Source organism: Solea solea, chromosome 2, assembly GCF_958295425.1.
Source record: "Solea solea chromosome 2, fSolSol10.1, whole genome shotgun sequence".
Taxonomy (NCBI): domain Eukaryota; kingdom Metazoa; phylum Chordata; class Actinopteri; order Pleuronectiformes; family Soleidae; genus Solea; species Solea solea.
In genome coordinates, this window is record NC_081135.1 from 25,722,198 (window position 1) to 25,741,818 (window position 19,621).

General features: G+C 43.1%; 1 protein-coding gene and 1 non-coding gene across 3 annotated transcripts in view; one reads left to right on the forward strand and one right to left on the reverse strand.

Annotated features, from left to right (window-relative positions):
- igf2bp2a (insulin-like growth factor 2 mRNA binding protein 2a) overlaps positions 1-19,621 on the reverse strand; it is a 50,060-nt gene that overhangs the window by 18,387 nt on the left and 12,052 nt on the right. For both annotated transcript variants that reach the window (XM_058622229.1, XM_058622230.1), the window contains exons 3-6: positions 5,380-5,428; positions 3,648-3,699; positions 1,260-1,323; positions 12-302 (exon numbers count right to left, since the gene is read on the reverse strand). In XM_058622229.1, coding sequence (XP_058478212.1) covers positions 12-302; positions 1,260-1,323; positions 3,648-3,699; positions 5,380-5,428 — 456 coding nt within the window. The remainder of the gene's footprint in view (positions 1-11; positions 303-1,259; positions 1,324-3,647; positions 3,700-5,379; positions 5,429-19,621) is intronic.
- trnak-uuu (transfer RNA lysine (anticodon UUU)) lies at positions 9,154-9,226 on the forward strand. The gene has a single exon. It is a non-coding gene; the product is annotated as a tRNA-Lys (tRNA).

Consider the following 19,621-nt stretch of genomic DNA (forward strand, 5'->3'; position numbering starts at 1 on the left):
GGCTTACTTACTTAGATTGTGTCTGTTTGGTGACATTCTTGATGGTGAGGCCCCCCTTTCCAATGATGGCTCCCACAAACTGAGCAGGCACGAGTATGCGCAGCGGGAGTTCGTGTTGTTTTTGACGTGGAATCCCAAAACCTCCTGAGGGTCCAGGCTGAGTGGCGCCCTGGTCCCGGGACGATCTCCCCCCACGCCGAACACGGGGCTCTTGAGCGGGCTGAGCGGCGTCCATGTCCATAATATATGACACGTTAAAGGAGTAATCGTCGAACTGGTGTCCTGTCAACTTCTCAATGGCTCTGGAGACGACAGGGTGAGCAGGTGATGAAAAGGAAATTTAAAGGCTGACTCTTTAAGACTAAGATTAAGACTAAGATACACTTGCTTTTCACTGCGTTTGTGTGCACGGGATTCTATTTCATGTTTTATCGCTCACTGCTTGTGAGCAGGGCTGAACGGTTTCGAATAAATATCTAATAGTGATTTTTTTGACAGGAATTGCGATATCAGAGGGTATTATTCTCATTTTCAGCCAGAAAACATATTTGAAATGATTACTGTGTGATATTTGGGCAGATCTGTGACAAACAAAGATGTTCTCTTCAGTCTGCAGAATAAGATGTGTATAGATCGAGACAATAATTCATCTAAAATGGTATTTTGACACACATTTTAACAAATATTGCGCCTCCTGCAATACAAGGTCATAGGATAAAACCACCTCTGAATGTGGTTTCTGTCATCGGATCTGAAGATACATTCAGGACAGATTACCTGTACTTAATACTGTCTATTTGTGATCATTCAGGTCCAATGTTAATATGAGGTCTGAATGGGGTCTAAGAGTAAAGTGTGTCCATGGTAATCTTGCTAAACTGCAGCTTTTCCAGGCTTTTATGATTTCTGTCCGAATTGAAATTTGTCCCGGTACACGTAAGTAAACGAAAGTGCATTTTTACACTGAGCACACTTTACGCAGATGTACAGTAACTGGCGTTGTTGCTAGCGCCACTTGTTTCTGCTGACATCATCACCATCACGTTAACTTTACAGCACCCCCTCCTTGAGTGTCAGCATGACCAGGGTCGATTTGGTGGATACACTTTTTAATCCTAAAGACACACATAAACCGCCATGTATGTCAACAATGCAGCCTGTGTTGCAGCTGCATGTCTGTGCACACACGCCGTTCAAAAGCAAGTATATCTCAAGGCCACAACTTGGCCGCATCAGAGTTTGGTATTTGTGCTGCTTACACTTTAGCTTCCTCCTTGGTTGCATATGTAACATTCACCACTGCTGTTTCTGTGTCAGTGTTCACTGTGAAACAAGAGAGAGACATGAAAAACATGAGGTAGAGCCACATTAACACATGAATGCCGCTGATCTGTTGCTGCTGCTGCTGCCGCAGGTGAGACAGATGCTTGCCCAGGTTCCTGCGGTGACCCAAAGAGACGCTTGTCTGAGCGACTGCATTTGAGCCACCAACACACTGGCTTCTCTCCAGATCCTGCCTCAAAGGCCGGAGCTGCTAAACACAATAGACTCGCTGCCACTCGCACAATAATGGATTTAAGTTTCTCATGGCAAGGTTGCTCCTGTATCGCTCAGTGAGGAAAGACCAGGCACATTTATGGGTTTGATTCTCTTTTAAACGTTGAAGTGTAGGGTGACTTTGATTAGCGCTTTACCGGTTCATACCCAAAACCAAGGTATTTTTCTTCTAATGCCGCAAGAATGGTATGTGAAAAACCAGCACACGTGATGACCAGTCAAGCTCATTATCACTCAATTTGTCAACTAAATGATCAACACAAAATACATTCAGCTACTCAAGCAAAAACAGTATAAACCTCTCTTTTGGTTTCAGTATCATTTGTGGAAAAATACACCTCCCCAGCCAAGGACAGACAGCATTAAAAGACTGGACTAAAGGGCAAAATCTCAATGAGATAAAAGGACAAATGGCATCTCCTGTGTATCAGGCTTTCAGAAAGTGTTTCGTATACTTGCTGTAATTGTCTCATGTGCAGTACACAGACAGGGTTTTTCTTCTTTATTGGCAAAGTTGCACGATGCTGCTGAATGTTTTTCCTGAAGTGTCATGAGAGCGTGTGTCTCTCTGTCAGTGAAAAACAAAACCTTTCTAACCCGCTGCTTGCTCTGCGCCAGCAGGTTTGGATGTCTGGAAGGGTTAAAACAAGTGAGAGCTCCCAGCTGGCCTAAGAGAGGGCAAGTGGGCAGAGCCTGGCAGGGAGCCCAGCCTGCGTGCTTGTAGCCAGCTCTGCCGCGCCCCGCCCCACCCTCCCCGGTCCTGTCCTGTCCCACTGACGGCAGCTCTCACTGTACCACATGCAAAAAAGGCCTCAACCCCCGTTTGACCGGAGAGCATGTTCACAGGCAGAGGAAAGGGATCCACGGGACGTGGACAGACAGGAAGCGGAGACGAGGATACGCACAAACGGGACGGTTCTCTGGAAGTTCCGATGACACGGTGTCACTGTGCAACTCTGACGTTTGGATTGTCACACACTGAGGAGGAGGAGGAGGAGGAGGAGGAGGAGGAGGAGGAGGAGGAGGAGGAGGAGGGAATGCTGCGCTGGTTCTCTGGGACGTACAGAGACGAAGCAGCCTTGTCTTACAGCAGCATCTGGGAAACTGGACTGGAGTAATTTTCTGCGCTGGCTTCTCTTTTAGCACCTGTCATGACTACAGTGGGTGGTAGTTGGTCTTGGCTGGTTTGAGACATAGAGAGAAACTGAGTGTGTGTGTGTGTGTTTGATGATTTCTTGTTTCTCTCCATGTGTGACTACTACTCATGCATGTGTGTAAACAGCGAAAGGTTCCTAGGGACAACTCCAGTGCTGAGTGGACTGCACACACACACACAAACAGGTTTGCACAGCTAATTTTCTTACACCACATTTGACATCCTAAACAATGTGTTATCCCAAACCTTAACCATAACCAGCTAATGCCTAACCCTCACCTTAACCGAACCATAATTAAAAAGCTTAGCCCTAAACTTCAACCAGTTCCTCACAAATTGAGGCTTTAGGACATCATTGTGAGCAGGTTTTGGTGTCCATGAGGACGACTGGTGTGCCTAAGGAGGTTACAAATACGACTGTATACACACACACACACACACACACACACTTCACTTCAGACAGAGCAAAAGCTTCACCACAGGCGCCTACAGTGTCCTTCCCATTACCACGATGCACCTCCCCAAAACAGACACACACGCAAACACGCACAGGCATAAACACACACTCCGTCAAATGGACACATGACTCATGGATGTCTGCCCATGTCTACCCACTTCAATCCATATGCTGAAGCCAAGGGGGCCTGTGGCAATACACAGTGCTTATTAAAGAGTCTGCATATAATTCAAAGGCTTGTCTCTCCGGGGTCAAACTTATATGACACACATGTGCACACACACAGGCAGACAGACAGACAGACATGATGATAAAGGCAGATTTATATGCAGGGATGGGTTATGTTTAGATAATGGGTGTGTGGGATGATGGTAATGAGGAAGTTTCAAGTCACACAGGGAGACCTGACTCACTGGGAGGTCTGTGTGTGCGTGCATGTGTGTGTGTGTGTGATGAGCAGTGACCAGGGTTCTGTACCTTGTTCCACATTTTCTACAGCACCATACTGAGCTAGAAGTCCGTCCAAAACCTGAGGGAGAGACGAGAGTGTGAGTTAGAGACACGAGTATGACAACTGACGCTTGGACAAACATCAACAGTAGCATGCACACAAACAAGGAGAGAAGAAACCGGGACTTCTGAAGTTTAAAATCTCAGTGACCTTTAAAGCACATTTTTGAGAGCCAGCCCTGGCAAACAGTATATTGTGCAGCATATACTTTTTTTTTAGTTTTCAAGTATATTTGGTAACTTCCACGGACATCTGAAACCATTAGCAAGCATTACCGCGAGATCTTAGGAACACGTGGATTTCACCCTGCCTCTACAGTATTATCTCAAAAACTGATGATGGAAAGTTGATGAAATCAATCAGATGTAATGGGATATGAAAACATCTAAAACATGCAGGACAGGGGTCCCCTAGGACCAGGATTTGGAAACGCTGTTCTAAAATGTTCTAAAATAATGTTCCTATCACTTCATCGTTGTTTTTCTTGTATAATATACTCTTTTTTAACGATTGCTTTTACCACAGACGAGCAAGGGACCATATTTGGTACCTTCATGGACCCTGATTTTCTACATGAAAATAAAACATTTTGAAAAATGTAACAAAAGGGAAAAAATATCCTCCAATAACCCTATAGGGTTGGAATGTTTTAATGTACTTCAATGAGCGTCCTGTAAAGGGTTAAGTGGTATATATTTCTCATTTTGCTTTAGGTTCAACTTTAGGTTAAATATCAGCACCTTGACAGACAATGCCAGAATAAAAATGGTCCCTTTTTAAGAAGTCTTTCGTTGACTGTCGCCCCATAAGTGTTCATTGTAGCCTCTGATGCCCTGTCAGCTCTGCGGTCAGAGGTAACCAGCTGGTCTGATTTTATTAAAGCATAGACCCCAGATTTGAGCCTTTCTAGGTTCCACTCTGCCCACTTAAAGGGCATTTAAAGGGCAGAGTGGAACCTGGAAAGTCTAAAAGAAGAATTACACTTCACTGAGATGGAAACTTGATAAAGATTTACTTATTATTTAACGTTATGTTGTATTCACATCCAAGTGTTATCAATAAACAGATTACCATGGAAAGAACATGTGCCATTGTCTTGAATATGCTTGTATATCAAATGACGAAGAAGATTGTATCAGTCAGCTCTGATGTGACACTTAATCTGTTTTTGTTGTCCTGTTGTTTTTAATATCATTAGCGATATTGTTTTAATATCCGCTTTGTCGCTGCCTTTCTTCTGGTACGACAGGAAAGGATCTGTGAGTGTGCAGCATAGTTTAGAGGCTGCGGGAGCAGGTGGAAACAGCTGGGTTGTCTTTGTTCTAATTTAAGAATATAAATAAATAAATACATAAACCTAAAGCTCTTTTCTTCACACGCTGGACGCCTTTTCTTACGCACACACAAACAGATGACCTCGCCTTTACTTTAAACAGGAATTGTGTTTTTACTAAAATCAAGACATTAACCCACAACTTTGCATAACTGTATTGATATTCCCACTAGATGTCTCAGGAATGAAATGTTAAAGTCTGTTGACACACAGCAACAGAGTTAATATACAGACGTGGACAAGTTCAGTCTAGGGCGCAATACAGAATAAAGGCTGGTGTGGCATTGTCAGGAAACTGGCTTATGTGCTACCTGATGCTGTTCAACTGGACTTCACACACACACACTCAGAGACAAACAACTGACCTCCCACTGTAGATGAGGGGGAATGTTCCGGATCTGGATCTTCCGACTCCTGCAGAGACAAAACAGACAGACAGAGTGAGTTTAACAGACCTGAACCACAAACTCTCTCAATGTCACTCTCAGTCTCTCTCTCTCTCGCTCTCGTTCACACACACACACACACACACACACACACACACAGCAGCTACTCGTGTTAGGACACTGCCCTGACTCCGCCTCAGCAACCCTAACCTTGACCATCAAGACTACATGCCTAAAATGTCCTCATAAGGTCAAAATATCCTCACAAGGTCAAAATGTCCTCACAAAGATAAGTTTGAATGAAATGTGTCTTCACAGCCACCAACACACACGCACGCACACACACAAAACCATCATTTCAATCTGCGCACTAAACTTAATGAGTTCCTGCCTTATTAGGACCAGGATTTGGTCTCCAGGAGGACTCCTAGGTCTGGTCAGTGATTATGCCAGAAAAGAAGTAACAGATATAAGGTCCATAACCAGTTAATCCCTTAGCTAAAATTGAACCTAACCACAATTAAAATCTTGGCTGTAAATGAACCAGTTCCTTAGAAATTAGGTTTTGCCTCATTAGGACCAGGGTTTTGGTCTCCATGAGGACTAATGGTCCTGACAACTATACCAGAAAAAAACTTTTTTAATCCTGACAGAAGCAATCAGAGCCTCAGAAAGTTTGTTGTATATAAAAACAACATTTGTTCCGTTTATTTAAAGTCCATTCACTGACCTATTCCACGACAATGACTGTTATCAGTCTTGTTTCAGATTCATGTGAATTTAAATGTGCTTGAAGGCTTGGCAACCGTTTGGACCGCCGTGAATCTGTTTTATGATCAACAGCAAAGCCGTTAAAAACCTAAAGTGTCAAGATCGTAAAGATTTTAAGCAGCATTGAGGCTTTTGATCAGAAGTTTTGATCAGCCAAAAAGACAGAGACACACATTCACGCGGGAGAGTGTCCCTCTGACTTTCTGTCATTTTGGGATCCAGAACACACAGCCTCTCTGTGCCTCCACGGAGCGTGTCAGCTCAAACGGCAAAGCCACACAAACCGCCCGGTGACCAGGCTGTTAACAGCTACATTAAGGTGAGAGACTCCAGCTCCAGACTGATTTAAAAAGCAGAGAGGCTGGTGGTGAAGAAGCCACACTGCTGAGCTGCCATACCCCCCCCCCCCCCCCCCCAATAACATCTCTGAAGTATTTTAGCACGCTATTAGCAGGCATCACAAGAGCAAGACTGAGGATGGAGTTCAGGAGCAAACAAACACTTGTTTTCCTACATCTTACACAAATTTCTCTGTCTAGATCTTGAATCGCTCAGGTCAGAGTTCCCTGTCAGCAGCAGGGAGAGAATGAGATGAGTTGGCAGCCGCACATGAATGAATAACTTTCTGATCGCGCCACTCACAAGAAAAATAAAACCGTAAAAAGAAACACATAACATAGATTGGGGATTCATCCAGCGACTTATAAGCAGGGATGTTAGAATACTGAGGGACAAATTAACTGGTTGCTGAAATAAACTACCAACAGTGACAACCAATCCAGTTTTTCGCATCACTTTTATAAATAAAATGACAGGCAAAAGGCAGTTTATCCTGTCCTGCATGTCCTATAGAAACAAAGAGCAAATCACGACAGTTCCCAGAATGTCCCACACGGTGGCCTGCAGGCTTTCTGTCACCAATGGTGGTTTGAAGCGAGTGGCACGATGAAAGACCTCTCTTGGCAACCAGCACCCAAACAAGGGTAAACCAAATAGAAATGTGTCTGTGCCACTAAAACACATTACCTTTTTTCAACACTGTACACAACCCTCTGTAACCCCAAAGCAGCCAATAGCAGAGAAGCATTTCGGTCCAACTCAAAACCTCAAAACAGCCGCAAACGCTGGCACCCACAAGCTGCCCAGTATAGAGACTAAAAGCTCCTTTCATTCACTGTTGTCCACTTAAATGGCCGGTGAATTGTGAGGGCCCTGTTCTCTTTTGTGTGTCCGTTAATTGACTGTAACCGCGGTGTAAGGTACGACACTAAAACGCAACAGCACCACTGTCCTCTGTGAGCACGCGCCGTCAGAGGAGGAGGAGGTGAAGCCCTGGAGGACGTCGTCTCAGAGAGACTTCAAACACTACAGCTCCTTCTGCCTTTTTATTCTCTTCTCTAACGCTCATTTTTAAAAGGCCACTCGCCTGTCTGTCATTGTGAAATATGCAGAGGAAGCTTCCTGTATGGACATCTCTCTCTGTCTCTCTCTCTCTCTCTCTCTCTCTCGGAAAAAGTGACACTGCCTCCCAACAGTTTTCAAGGTCTCATTATGAGACGTGCCTGTGGCCGCGAGCTGACCATAAGATCACTGCTCTCTGTCTTGTCTGACTGTGTCCAGGACTGGGAGAGGCCCACGGCGCATGCCACCCTGAAACATACTACTGACTGTCAACAGTGTCCGCGATGTCCGACCTCGTGTATGTGCCGATGTATACAATAACCCAGGAACAGCGGCTATCTGCTGCCATTCAGTGTGAACTCAACGCCTTTCCCTCGGCTCCTCCTTTCCCCAAGCGAGTCCAGAATGGGCTACAGTCAAAGATACAGACTCGAAGTCAATGGTTACTTAATGTTTGTTGAATGTAACCGAGCTCTCTGCCGCAGGTTTGCAGCAGCCTGCCGAGAGAAAAATGAAAACCTCTCAATTTTGAATTTTAAATGTCTGAGGGTGGCCATGTTCATTTGAAAAGCTAATATTTACTGCACCCACCTGCATGAGGTACGAAAACCATGTCTGCGCACATGCATGCGTATTAATACACACGTGCATGTGGGGCAGTCAAAGGAATTTCAACCACTGAGAGGGCAGCGGGGTGAGAAAGAGGGTATTCACCTCTTGCCAGAGGTTTGCTGTGTCCCTAAGAAAGAATTCATGAAAACGGATTTAAAGGCCTTTGTTCTCCGTAATATGTGCTTTTATTTTTTAATCATTTGTGATGTTTCCTTTTGTTTTACTTTATTTTAAAGCTGCAATATGTAACCTTTGGTGATTTTTGGTCTTTGATAAAAGAGACAATCACTACAGGCACAGTTTAATTGAGCTGAGGCCATAGTCCGACTAAGACAGGCCATCGGACAACTTACCGAGCCCGAGTAGACATGCGGAGGACAAAATCGATTTATTGGCCGTGTACGCCTGACTCCGCCTCCGTAGGTGGCGCTGCATCTCTCTATAAGCTACTGCGTATTGAATCAGTTTCCTGTGGACCTTCAGGAAACCACGTCACAGGAAAAAAAACAGCGAACGGCGAGGTGGACGGGGAGATGGATCGTGCTGTGGTTCTGTATGTTTCGTACTTGATGTACATGAGATGCAAATTAGATTGAGCATGGCTCTTGCGTTTGCTGTGTTGTCTTAAGAAAGACACCGGTAACAGTACTGCAGTTTATACATCGTCTCCTTCTACTTCCAGGTCTAAGCCTTGGGAGGAAGAAACACCAAGTCCAACTCCAGTCTGACTAATCGTATACATGCAGGAGTAATCAGACTATGAATTGCATTTTCCAGGTATGTTAGTCCGATTAAGACTACCATCAACATGCTCCACGGCTGGGGTTATTTCTAATTCACCTCTGAAACTTTTCCTAGGAGCTTTGTTGTGTTTTCAGTCATACTCCAATCTGTTTGTAGTAATCTAGTTTCACCAGTGCAATGACTGTGTTGCCTCTGTCTATCTTAGAGCCCTGATACCTCTCCAGAGCCCGGATAGCTCAGTCGGTAGAGCATCAGACTTTTAATCTGAGGGTCCAGGGTTCAAGTCCCTGTTCGGGCGATGATTTATTGGTGCAGCGGTTAAGTCCTTTAACTTTAAAGCTGCCAGTAGATAAGTGGAAAAAGAAACTTGGCAACTTGGAGTCCCCACCAGACCAGGTCTACCAGGCTACCTCCTGAGCAAGGTACCCAACACCCGTGGGTGCTCAGAAGCTGCCTGCTGCTCCTAATTCTAGTAACATTTCTAGTAGACGATAGGTTAAAGGCAGAGAAGAAATTTCCCCATGCGGGACAGATAAAGGACACATTTTTTATCTAACATAAAAGGAATCACTTCCTGTCGCTGGGCAACACAAGATCTTAACACCGCTATACTTAGAAACATAGAGAGAGTTGTGTGGAGCTGATCAGACTCGATTCACTCGGTTCAATAGATTATCTGAGTGATTATGGCCTTAAACTTCATGTGTAACAAATCTCTAACGCTATTCACTTACTTGGTTGTTTATTTTGTTATAAACTCATTAGACCGAGTGTACTTGTACACGCTGTTGAAAAATAAAAAAACTGGGCAACACAAAATCCTTCACACATAAAACTGCAGACTATTCTACAGAAACCGCACCTTTTAATAGAAAACAAACTTAAACAAACTCTTACTAGGTTACTTATGTCATTCCTTGGTTCACAATTTTATTTTTATTCTTTTCCCATGAATTTATTGTGTCTGACAAACCCTAACCCAGGATCAAATTTCAAAGGATTCAACTTGTTAAATTGAGGCCCTCAGTGTTTTTGTGTCTCTTTGCTCTATCCCTCCTGGCTCCATTGTCTATCTCACACCAACACACAAACGGATGTTATAAAAAAAAAAAAAACATAATTTGGTATTTTTTGAACATAAATTATGTACATGTTACATTGCATTATAAAGCAGAGAAGTGACGTCTGATCACTGAAGACACATTTAAGCTGCGTTGGCCTGTCAGGTGTGAACTGACGAGTTGTCCTCTTGTGACTGGATAACTCAGGACGGCCATGAATATGAGATCTGAACAGGGCCACACAGTCACCAAGAAACCTCACACAAAATTCTCTCGAATGATTGCGAGTCTCTCTTTGTCAAAATCCCAGCCATTTCCTTCCCGCTTGTGTCAATTTAGCTGTCATCGCTGCCATTAAGTCGTCAGTACGGAACTCTGCAAATATTCATCTTTATTTCTTTGTGATCTCTGTGTGACAAAGCACTCTTCTCCCTTTGAAGGCCACACTTAATGACACAACAAGTCCACATTAGTCACAAACAGTCCCACGAAGGGCTTCTCGCCGAGACAATAATTGATGACTTTTGAAAATGAAAGATGATTCGGCCTTCGAACCAGCCATACTGCGCAGATAAAATAGGAAATGAAAACCTCTGCGATCATAAATCACGCCGTAGCCGTGTGATTATGCACACGTTACATGATCACATTACAAATCTAGTGATAGACTGTCTCGCCAACACTGCTCCTTTCATGTGTAGCAGTCAGACGCTCCAGTATTGAGTACAGTAGCATGCGATATAAACAGCATCTACGGCATCTACGGGATTGTATGCGTTTCTTCTCTTATATAGTGGTCATCTGTGGACTGCAGAGCTCCCTGAGCTTCGACTCAGGGGAAACTGATGTTGGGAAGCACACTTTTTTAAAAAATTCTACCCCATTGTAGTAATACAAAGCTAAATGCAAATTGGTGAAGTATTCCTTTAAACTAGTGTTGGCAAAATGATCACACAAATGTATTTAAATGTTTTAAAATATCATTATTAATGCAACTGCATGAGCTGACTATGTTGTGGCTATGGATGTTTGGAACAATGATGAGTTTGAAGTAAAGACAAATAAATCTATCTAGCAATTGACATGAGTGTGTTTTTAATTTAAAATGCTATTAAACACTAATATCAAGATTTAAATATCAAATATGTGATTTTACATTTACACAAATGATTATCTTCAGTATGAAGACGCAATTACGTGAAATTAATCACTGCAAACGAGATCCTTTTTTAATCAACTGAAAGCGACAATGACAAAACTCTAACTTACACCTGGTCTAGAGGTGAAACTGCGCATCATTACATGGGTCGGTTTGGGCGGGTCGGCCTCTGGTGGTCCTCTCATACCAACCACCCATTCAACTAATCTGAATTAACCCAATTTTTAGCTTTGACCCATAAGCTCTTAAGCTCCTAAATGCCCTGAAATCTCAGCGAGGAAGCAACAAGTCAACAATTTCCAGTAAACCCTCACTGTGTCAGAGATGCCACCCCCACTCTTCTTTCCACACTCGGGCAGGCAGCGTGCCCACTGTGTCCCACTCTGCGTTGCTGGATTAAGACAGAGCTCAGGCCGTTTCTGTGTCGACCTCCTAAGGCACATCCACTTGTTGTGGAGCAGAGATAACAGGATTTGCATGACACAAGTGTCAAAGCATTGTTCATGTCCTTTAGCCCCAAAGACATGCTGCTGTCTGGACTCCATAACATGCATGAGATATAAGTGTATGTTGCAACCAGTGATTGTGCAAAAGACATGTATGAGAACACAGAGGTTTTCAACAAGGCCATTAAACAGAAGCTGGCTATTTATTCTGTTATTGAATAAAAGGCAACATTTATTTCTTGAAATAAGTAATTAAAAGCAAAAATACATGAAAAAAAAATGGAACTTTCTGAAGTCAACCACTGGGAATGCAACTCTCAAATCACTAGTTTAACTTTAATTAAATTGAATGCACTCACACGACATATTAACAGATATAACAGCTCATCTACACATCTTGCAAATGTGAGAAGTAACTTTTGTCATTTGTTTGGACTTTGTGCCACGTGGTGAATCCAAGTCCAATGTCCACACTGTTCCCTGCTCTGTTTTAGGTCCCCACTGACTCCTGAAGGAAGTATCTGGCTTTTTATCTGCTAAATGCTCCTAAAGAGAGGCGCGTTGTGTTGGTAATTCTCTGTGGGTTTCGCCTCCGTCTGCGAGAGATTCCTTTCACATTACACACAGCTATTTGTCCCAATGTTGACGTGAAAATAACAATTATTCTCCAACTAACGCATTAATAATCTCCCCACACAGACGAGTGTCACAGTCTACACACGTTATTAGAATTGTTGTTGTTTTTTTATGCTAAAGGAGAGGGGGGAAAACTCCATCTTCACCTAAGGCTGTAAACTCAACGAGAGCACTCAGATTAACGTGGCAGTAATGATCATCGCTAGTGACAGTTTCTGTCACTTTCAAGTTCATTAAATCCACCAGGCATTCATTCATTCAGTCATTCATTCATTCATCAAAAATCCATCCACTCTCTTCCTACGCGAGAAAACAGCCATTCTCTCTGCTGCGCTCTTCCTAACAACACAAATATTGTATATTTCCACACGGATGCTGCAGACTGAACAAAGCAGCTGCTCCGCGGCGCTGCAACACATCCTCCACAGCGCGACGTGCGCGTGTCAAAAATTCATCCACACTGAGCGGGTTTACCTGCAGCGTGCCCGTTTCTCTTCATGCTTTCATTGGGAGACACACACACACACACACACACACACAGTGAGGCAGGCAGGTAGACACATGCCGCTCTTATTGGAAGCCACAGACTTCCTGTTTACGTTTGTCTGCTTCCCCTTGGCAACACTCTCAGCTGGTTCATAAAAAGTTGTAAACACTGTAGGTAAACACTGCACGTTGTTCCTGTACTACTAATATTATCACCATGAACAGTGCACAGTATATCGGCCTATATTTTACAATCTGTAATCTGAAATAATTATAGATGAATCCATTTATCGGCAAATTATTCCATGCGGTGTACAGTACATGACTGAATATTCTTGTTTATAGGGAGTCCTTGAAAACCTCTGTTTAACATCAAATAAAAGGTTCACAGAGGAAATCTGTGAGCACACAAGGGGAATTTTAAGATTAGAAAAAATTAGATAACAAAGTTAACTACAAGCAAATTTTTTGTACAAGATTCACACAGCATGAGGGACACGGCGTACAGCAGTGTGATGTTTACACGGATTCAGACAGTCCTCCACACAAGCATAGCAACCATGAGATATTAAGATACAAACGGCACTCACTTGAAAACCACCAACAACATTTGCATGGGGTTGCGGGTGCAAAATGATTTTCAATCCCCAGGTGCGATCGTCACAAATGAATTTTCAGTCAGTGCTAAAACGCATTCCCATTGTGCCACAAAAGACATTTTCTCTCGTTATGCCCATTAAACCGGTGAAATGAGTATTGCAAAATGTTCCAATGTCCAATCACTGTGGCATAATGCATTTCCAGCACAGTGTCAACACGGTGACTAAGCCCTTCAGTGTTTAAAAAAAACAAAAAAAAAAACACATTATCACATATTTCACATTAAATCCAGACATTTACATTTACAACTTAAATAAATAAATAAACCTTTTCTCACTCCTATTTAAACACACGTTTGGCTGCGCCGTCTTCTCACTCGTGCAGCTGATTTCTCTGCAGTGCAGGAAGCTCGTAAATGGAAACAACAACAAGTCAGGGCTGTGCACGGAGAAGAAAGTATGATAACGTGATACTACTACCACCACAATGAAGCATGGCCGTTTCCCACAGGAAAACAATCTTTTCAAGATTAAATGTCACTGAAACTTCAATGACACATGAATAGAGAGCCTCCAAAGATCTGTCAATGAAAGGAGTAATCCCCCCCCCACACACACACACACACAGGCACCAAACCACGGACAATATTGATTTTAAAAACATGAGATTTTAAAGCAAAAGATGATTTTTGTCACATATATATAAGACATTTTCAAGACAAGAAAAATCCACTTTAAATAAAAGCTTCCCTGCTGGATACTAAATAATAAACAAGCAATTGTCAGATGTTCATGTATGAATGACTGGCTCCACATTTATCTTCGAAACTACTGCAGGTGTATCATTACAAAACTATGCACTGATACCGGGCAAATCATAATCTCCTCATTGTTTTGGATACGTCATAACACCGCTCCTTTTGTGCCGTAAATTGAGTCGGCATTTTTCTGCAACAGCCCCTGTCCTGGTGGCAAACAAGTAAAAACATGGCTCTTAGAGGATCAACATAAATGTAGATTCTGTCATTTTTCTATTGCCATAAACACTGTGTAATCATGTGTGTAACATCATGCTGACAAGCTGAAGTGACTTTGAGTATTTAAGTATATGCAACAAATGCATTGACTCTTTAACAAACTGACTGGGAAGGGAGGGAATAAAAATAAAGACAGATATGATTCACGGGGACTTGCGGAGTCCTGCGCTGAGCTGCTGTGTCTTGTCCTGCACACGTCAAATGCCCACCTGCTACTTCACTATCTGAGGACTCCTGTGAGTCCCCGTCACAAAGCACACAGTCAGCACCACTGTCACAGAGACATGCAGCAAGCCTGCAGGAGCACAACTGACATGCAATCTCTCTCTCTCTCTCTCTCTCACACACGCCACACACACACATGCAGGTTTGCACAGCTTTTCTACTTAGGATACTGCACTGACTTGCATTCATTTGGACAGCCTAAACAAAGTGTCATCGCTAATCTTAACCATAACCAGTTAATGCCTTATCCTCCCCGTAACCGTAACGACAATTCAAATCTAACGTAACCAGTTCCTTTCGGAAACAAGGTTCTGCCTCATTAAGACTATGTTATGGTCTTGGTGAGGACTACTGGTCCTGACAAGGTCAGTGTTTATGTCAGGAAAGGTCCTAAAGAGGCAGCAAACAAACACAACTACAGACACGCGTATGTACAGCCTTCTGGAGGTTACACTGATGTATGTTCTGTGTTCTTCTCACTATCTTTCACACACACACACACACTCAAACACACACACACACACACCTCACTGCTACGAGCTAATGACAGCTGGGTACCAGTTCATACTGCGGTGGTGCAGTGTGGCTCCGCTGTTAGCTGCTCCTCATGGCTGCTTCTGCTGCTTTATGTTGAGTTGGGCAGCTTATTCTTTAGGTCTCATCCTTTAATCTGCCAACCATACTGTAGCTGGAGGGCTGAGCTCGCCTGCCATAGGTGCAGGTCTCGGCAGGGTTAACCTGGATCAATACTGCACGCACATCACTCAACATTATGCAAGTCCTCAGATTCTTTGCCTGTCTGCGTCTCTCTCTCTCTCTCTCTCTCTCTCTCTCTCATGGTCCCTCTCTATCTCTACAACTCTCACATCCCCCTCCATCTCCCTCTGGAGACAGAGCCTTATTGGTTCACACACACACATGAATGCACTGCCTCCCCTCCCCCTGTCTGCAGGGAAGATCCTACAGCAGCAGAGTGAGAACATGTACAGAAACTAGCTGGAGGTGACTGAGAGATTTAAACTCAAACCCACATTGGTAAACCTGGTCCGTCAGTCAGTCAGTCCGTCAGGACTTTTCAAAACAGTCCTGTCAGTCACAGCTGCTTTAACTGAGGAGCCCTCACTCACTCACTCACTCACTCACAAGAACAACAACAGAAAGAAAAAGATTCAGGAAACCCCGAAACTCTACGTTCCTGAAACATACGGTTGAGAACTGGTGCCAGGCCGGAACACTGTGCCTGACACATGCAAGTGGTTTAGAATAAGTTTAATTAAAGCTGCGTGTTTGCCTTTAATTATGGTGCCTCTTAAAATGGCTGCTGGTGAGTTCAAGTCCGTTTTAAAGCATCTGAGAAAGAAAAAAAAAGAAGGAAAAAAAAGCTGTCTACTCTCGTGATGGGTTTGCTTCTAAATTGATTTTTAATTTATTTTTATTTTGGGAAAACCAGTTCATATACATTTGCGTTATTGTTTTTTTGCGATGTGTATTAATACGTACGTAGTTTCCATTATTAACCTGTCTTGTATTTTTACAATTTTATAAATGTGTTAATTAATGAAGTAATTAATTAATTAATTAATTAATTATTATAAAACAGGCCAACTGGTTATCTTGGTTTTGTTATTTTTATTAGCAATTTGAAAATGACACAATAGTGTTTTTAATTTTCAAATGTTGTGGATGTGTTTTGCATATGAGAAATATAAATTGAGTGGTTGTTATTTTAAGTCACGTCGGATGAAATGCCCCGAGAATTTAAGATCACAAATTGTATAATGACTCTGACAGTTATGGCCCACGGCAAATTATTAATTAACTACTGATAAAAATAATTATGTTTCGGTTTCACCCTTGTACAGTAAATATCTCAGCACTTTGAAATAATATCAAATCGTGACATTGATTTGTTGAAATAACAGTAATGGGCGAGAACAGAACAAACAACAAATGATGACTATCAGTAAATAACAGAGAATGAGTGGTACATATTTAAAAAAATAAATAAATAAATGTCCATTAATTAAATGAAATGCTTTTATTGTTAGGTGAGTGTTAGTAGTGGTTAACTCTACAAGCCAATAAGAGATAAAGAATAATGGTGGCCTTATCTATATATAGGACATGTGTGTGTGCAGGTAAACAGGTTTAAAGTTAAGGGCGACAACAGGACAAACCTGCATTATTTTTGCTGAATCAAATAAAAAGTGTGCCGCGAACAACATGACGCCATCAAAGTTGCCTGTAAATAGGCAGTTTTATCGGATGAGAACCTCCGACACATCAAATTGCTCCTCCCAATACTTTAGATCATCTCATGTCACATGACCCGCAAGTGGCTGAAGTGGCATTATCCCAGTCAGGCTCTAATCCACTGGCTAAAATGGCTCCAAATCCCAACCTGCTCTGAAATGAGACAGGGGGGCTTGAGAGGAAATATGCTGGAGATGATTTACGGTTCGCCGCTGTGTGTGTGTGTGTGTGTGGGTGTGTAGGTGTGACAATGCGGGCTTGTTGTGTGAGACCATAATATGTAAATTTGATTATCAGAGATGCGCACAGGTGTGTCAGTGTATGCAATCTATGCTTGATTGAATATTCTGAGTTGATGCCAATACCTCAAGTTGGATTACTTGAGCTCCACAGCAGAGGGGAGAGGGTGGAAATGCCTGTTGTATGGGGGCAGCATTTAAAGTCTGACACAAAGGGCAACAGAGAGAAATGTATTGGTGATTGTAAAAAAGACTGTTCCTTATATACTGTATGTGTGTGTGTGTGTGACTACAACTCAGTAGATCCAAGTTAAGGTGATTCCAAAGACATGACACATCTGAAATGGTGCGTGTCTGTTTACTGCATGTCCTCCATGTATGATGACAACATGCTGATGCAAGAAACGTTAAAAAAAAACTTAATACTAAAAATAAAAAAAATCCATCCCTGCAAATCAAACATTTCCTAAATCTATTTTTTTGAGAGAGGAAAAAAAAAAAAAAGGTATGACCTGACCCGAGGCTCAATAACAATAACAATTTGATGGCTTTCCTGCATTCGAAGACCTGAAATCCAACTCTCCTCCACACAGATAAACACCAAAACAAGTCTGCAAGCATTTAGCGGCCGAGTGCTTTCATCAATCCAGGCAGTGCATGTTCAAGGCTGGCTTCCCGTCTTTAACCAACCGCCTGCACAAGTTGAAGAGGTTATTAGGAATAAGCGGCGATAGACGAAACGGTAAGAAACTCTGAAATACACAACACTGCTGTGACAACCTGACATAATCACACCTCATCATGGAAAAACATGACACTTGTAGTGTGGATTGTTTTTTTCTGTTTTAAGTGTCAGCGTTTCTGTTTCGGTTTCTGTTTCTGGTTTTTTTGTGCTGACATTCAATCAAATCAGTGCTTGTGTGTGTGTGTGTGTGTGTGTGTGTGTGTGTGTGTGTGTGTGAGACAGAAACACCATCTTTGATGATAGGTAGTGAAAGAGGAAGGCGGTAAGCGCTGTATGAACATGTGGGGTGTCACGACAGATGAAAGGACAAGGTCCAGTGAGAGTGCAGCACGTTGGATGCGTCACGTTCGGCGGCTCCACATCTACTGTACGTCGCCCCCCTCTCCCCCTCTCTCTCTGACATTAAGCTCGACTTTGAAGCATGTCATCCTATAGCTCTGTAATTTGCTCACCCGCAACGTCAAGTGACCGGAAACCCGGCTTCCTGGAGTCTCTCCTCACACCACTTAAAACAAAACCATCTTAGCAACCATCTCTGAAATGAACTGTTGCCTCCTGCTAGGGGACTGGCAGGAACACAGAAGCACTGTACACACACACACACACACACACACACACACACACACGTGCAAAGACATGGACACATGCACACACAGAGGTCTACTGTTGTCAGGAGAATTCCAATAGCAGTAACCACAAGTCTACTAAGAATAAAATGCCCGTCTCTGTTACACTCTCTGATAGGGAGGCTCACATTCACCTTACAGTACATAACATACAGTTGTACGCTATTTACACCCACTCATGCAAACAAATAGCCGGCTTCATTCAGCACGCTGCCATGCTGTGCCAGGGGAGCAGTGACATTGTGAACTGCAGTGAGACGCGGTGAGAGGCAATCTAGGTGGCACACATGACATGGTACGGCAGACACAAAGCATGCACAAGAGAAGAGGAGGAGGAGGAGGAGGGTGGTGGAAGGAGGGAGTGAGAGAAGGAAGACAGGCAGCAAATGCTGCAGTGGAAAGACTGTGACTCTCCCTGGATCGAGGAGGTAAAGTGCAGCTGCATGTTGTGGAATTCACCATTATTTAAAAATGAGAATCACTGCGGAGTCATCACAAAATGACTGGGCCAGTTTCAGTCTTACTTTGCGTAACAGGCAAAGACGCTGTTAACTTTTGCGAACGACTGACAAGAGCACATGCATGGCTGCTCCGGCATCAAATATTTACAAAGCTGGTGAGTCGACGACGTCCACGTTCTGTTGCTTTTGTTTTTTTTGCCTTTAGATTTATACCGACACGATTGTGCAATATGCCGCACACACGCACGCTCCTTAATTTAATTGGATTTGTGTGAGCTTCATCTCACCTGTCAGTGACGATCAATTCATCAGTCGGCATTATTATAGTGGTGTTTGCATGCGTGAGACAGAGGTGCTGCATTGCTGAGAATTGCAACTAAACACACACACACACACACACACACGCCCAGTCAATCAATACGCTGGTATCCTGGCAACGTGTAACATACATTTGTTGTTCTCTACCTGCCGTTGAACTCGTGAAGGGAACATGTTAATATTCTACAGAAGCACAAAAACCTGAGGATTGACAAAAGTCCTGACTCCACACACGCTCCACTAGCACAGCAGCTACAGCACCCGGGGGAAATCCTGAGCATATTGACTGTTTAGTGTTCAATCTGTGGGACATGTGCACAGATTGAACACTTGACAATAAAATATTCTGCTGCTCCTCCAGGGGAAATATTTTCCTAAGGGTCAGCAAGATAACGGCTATTT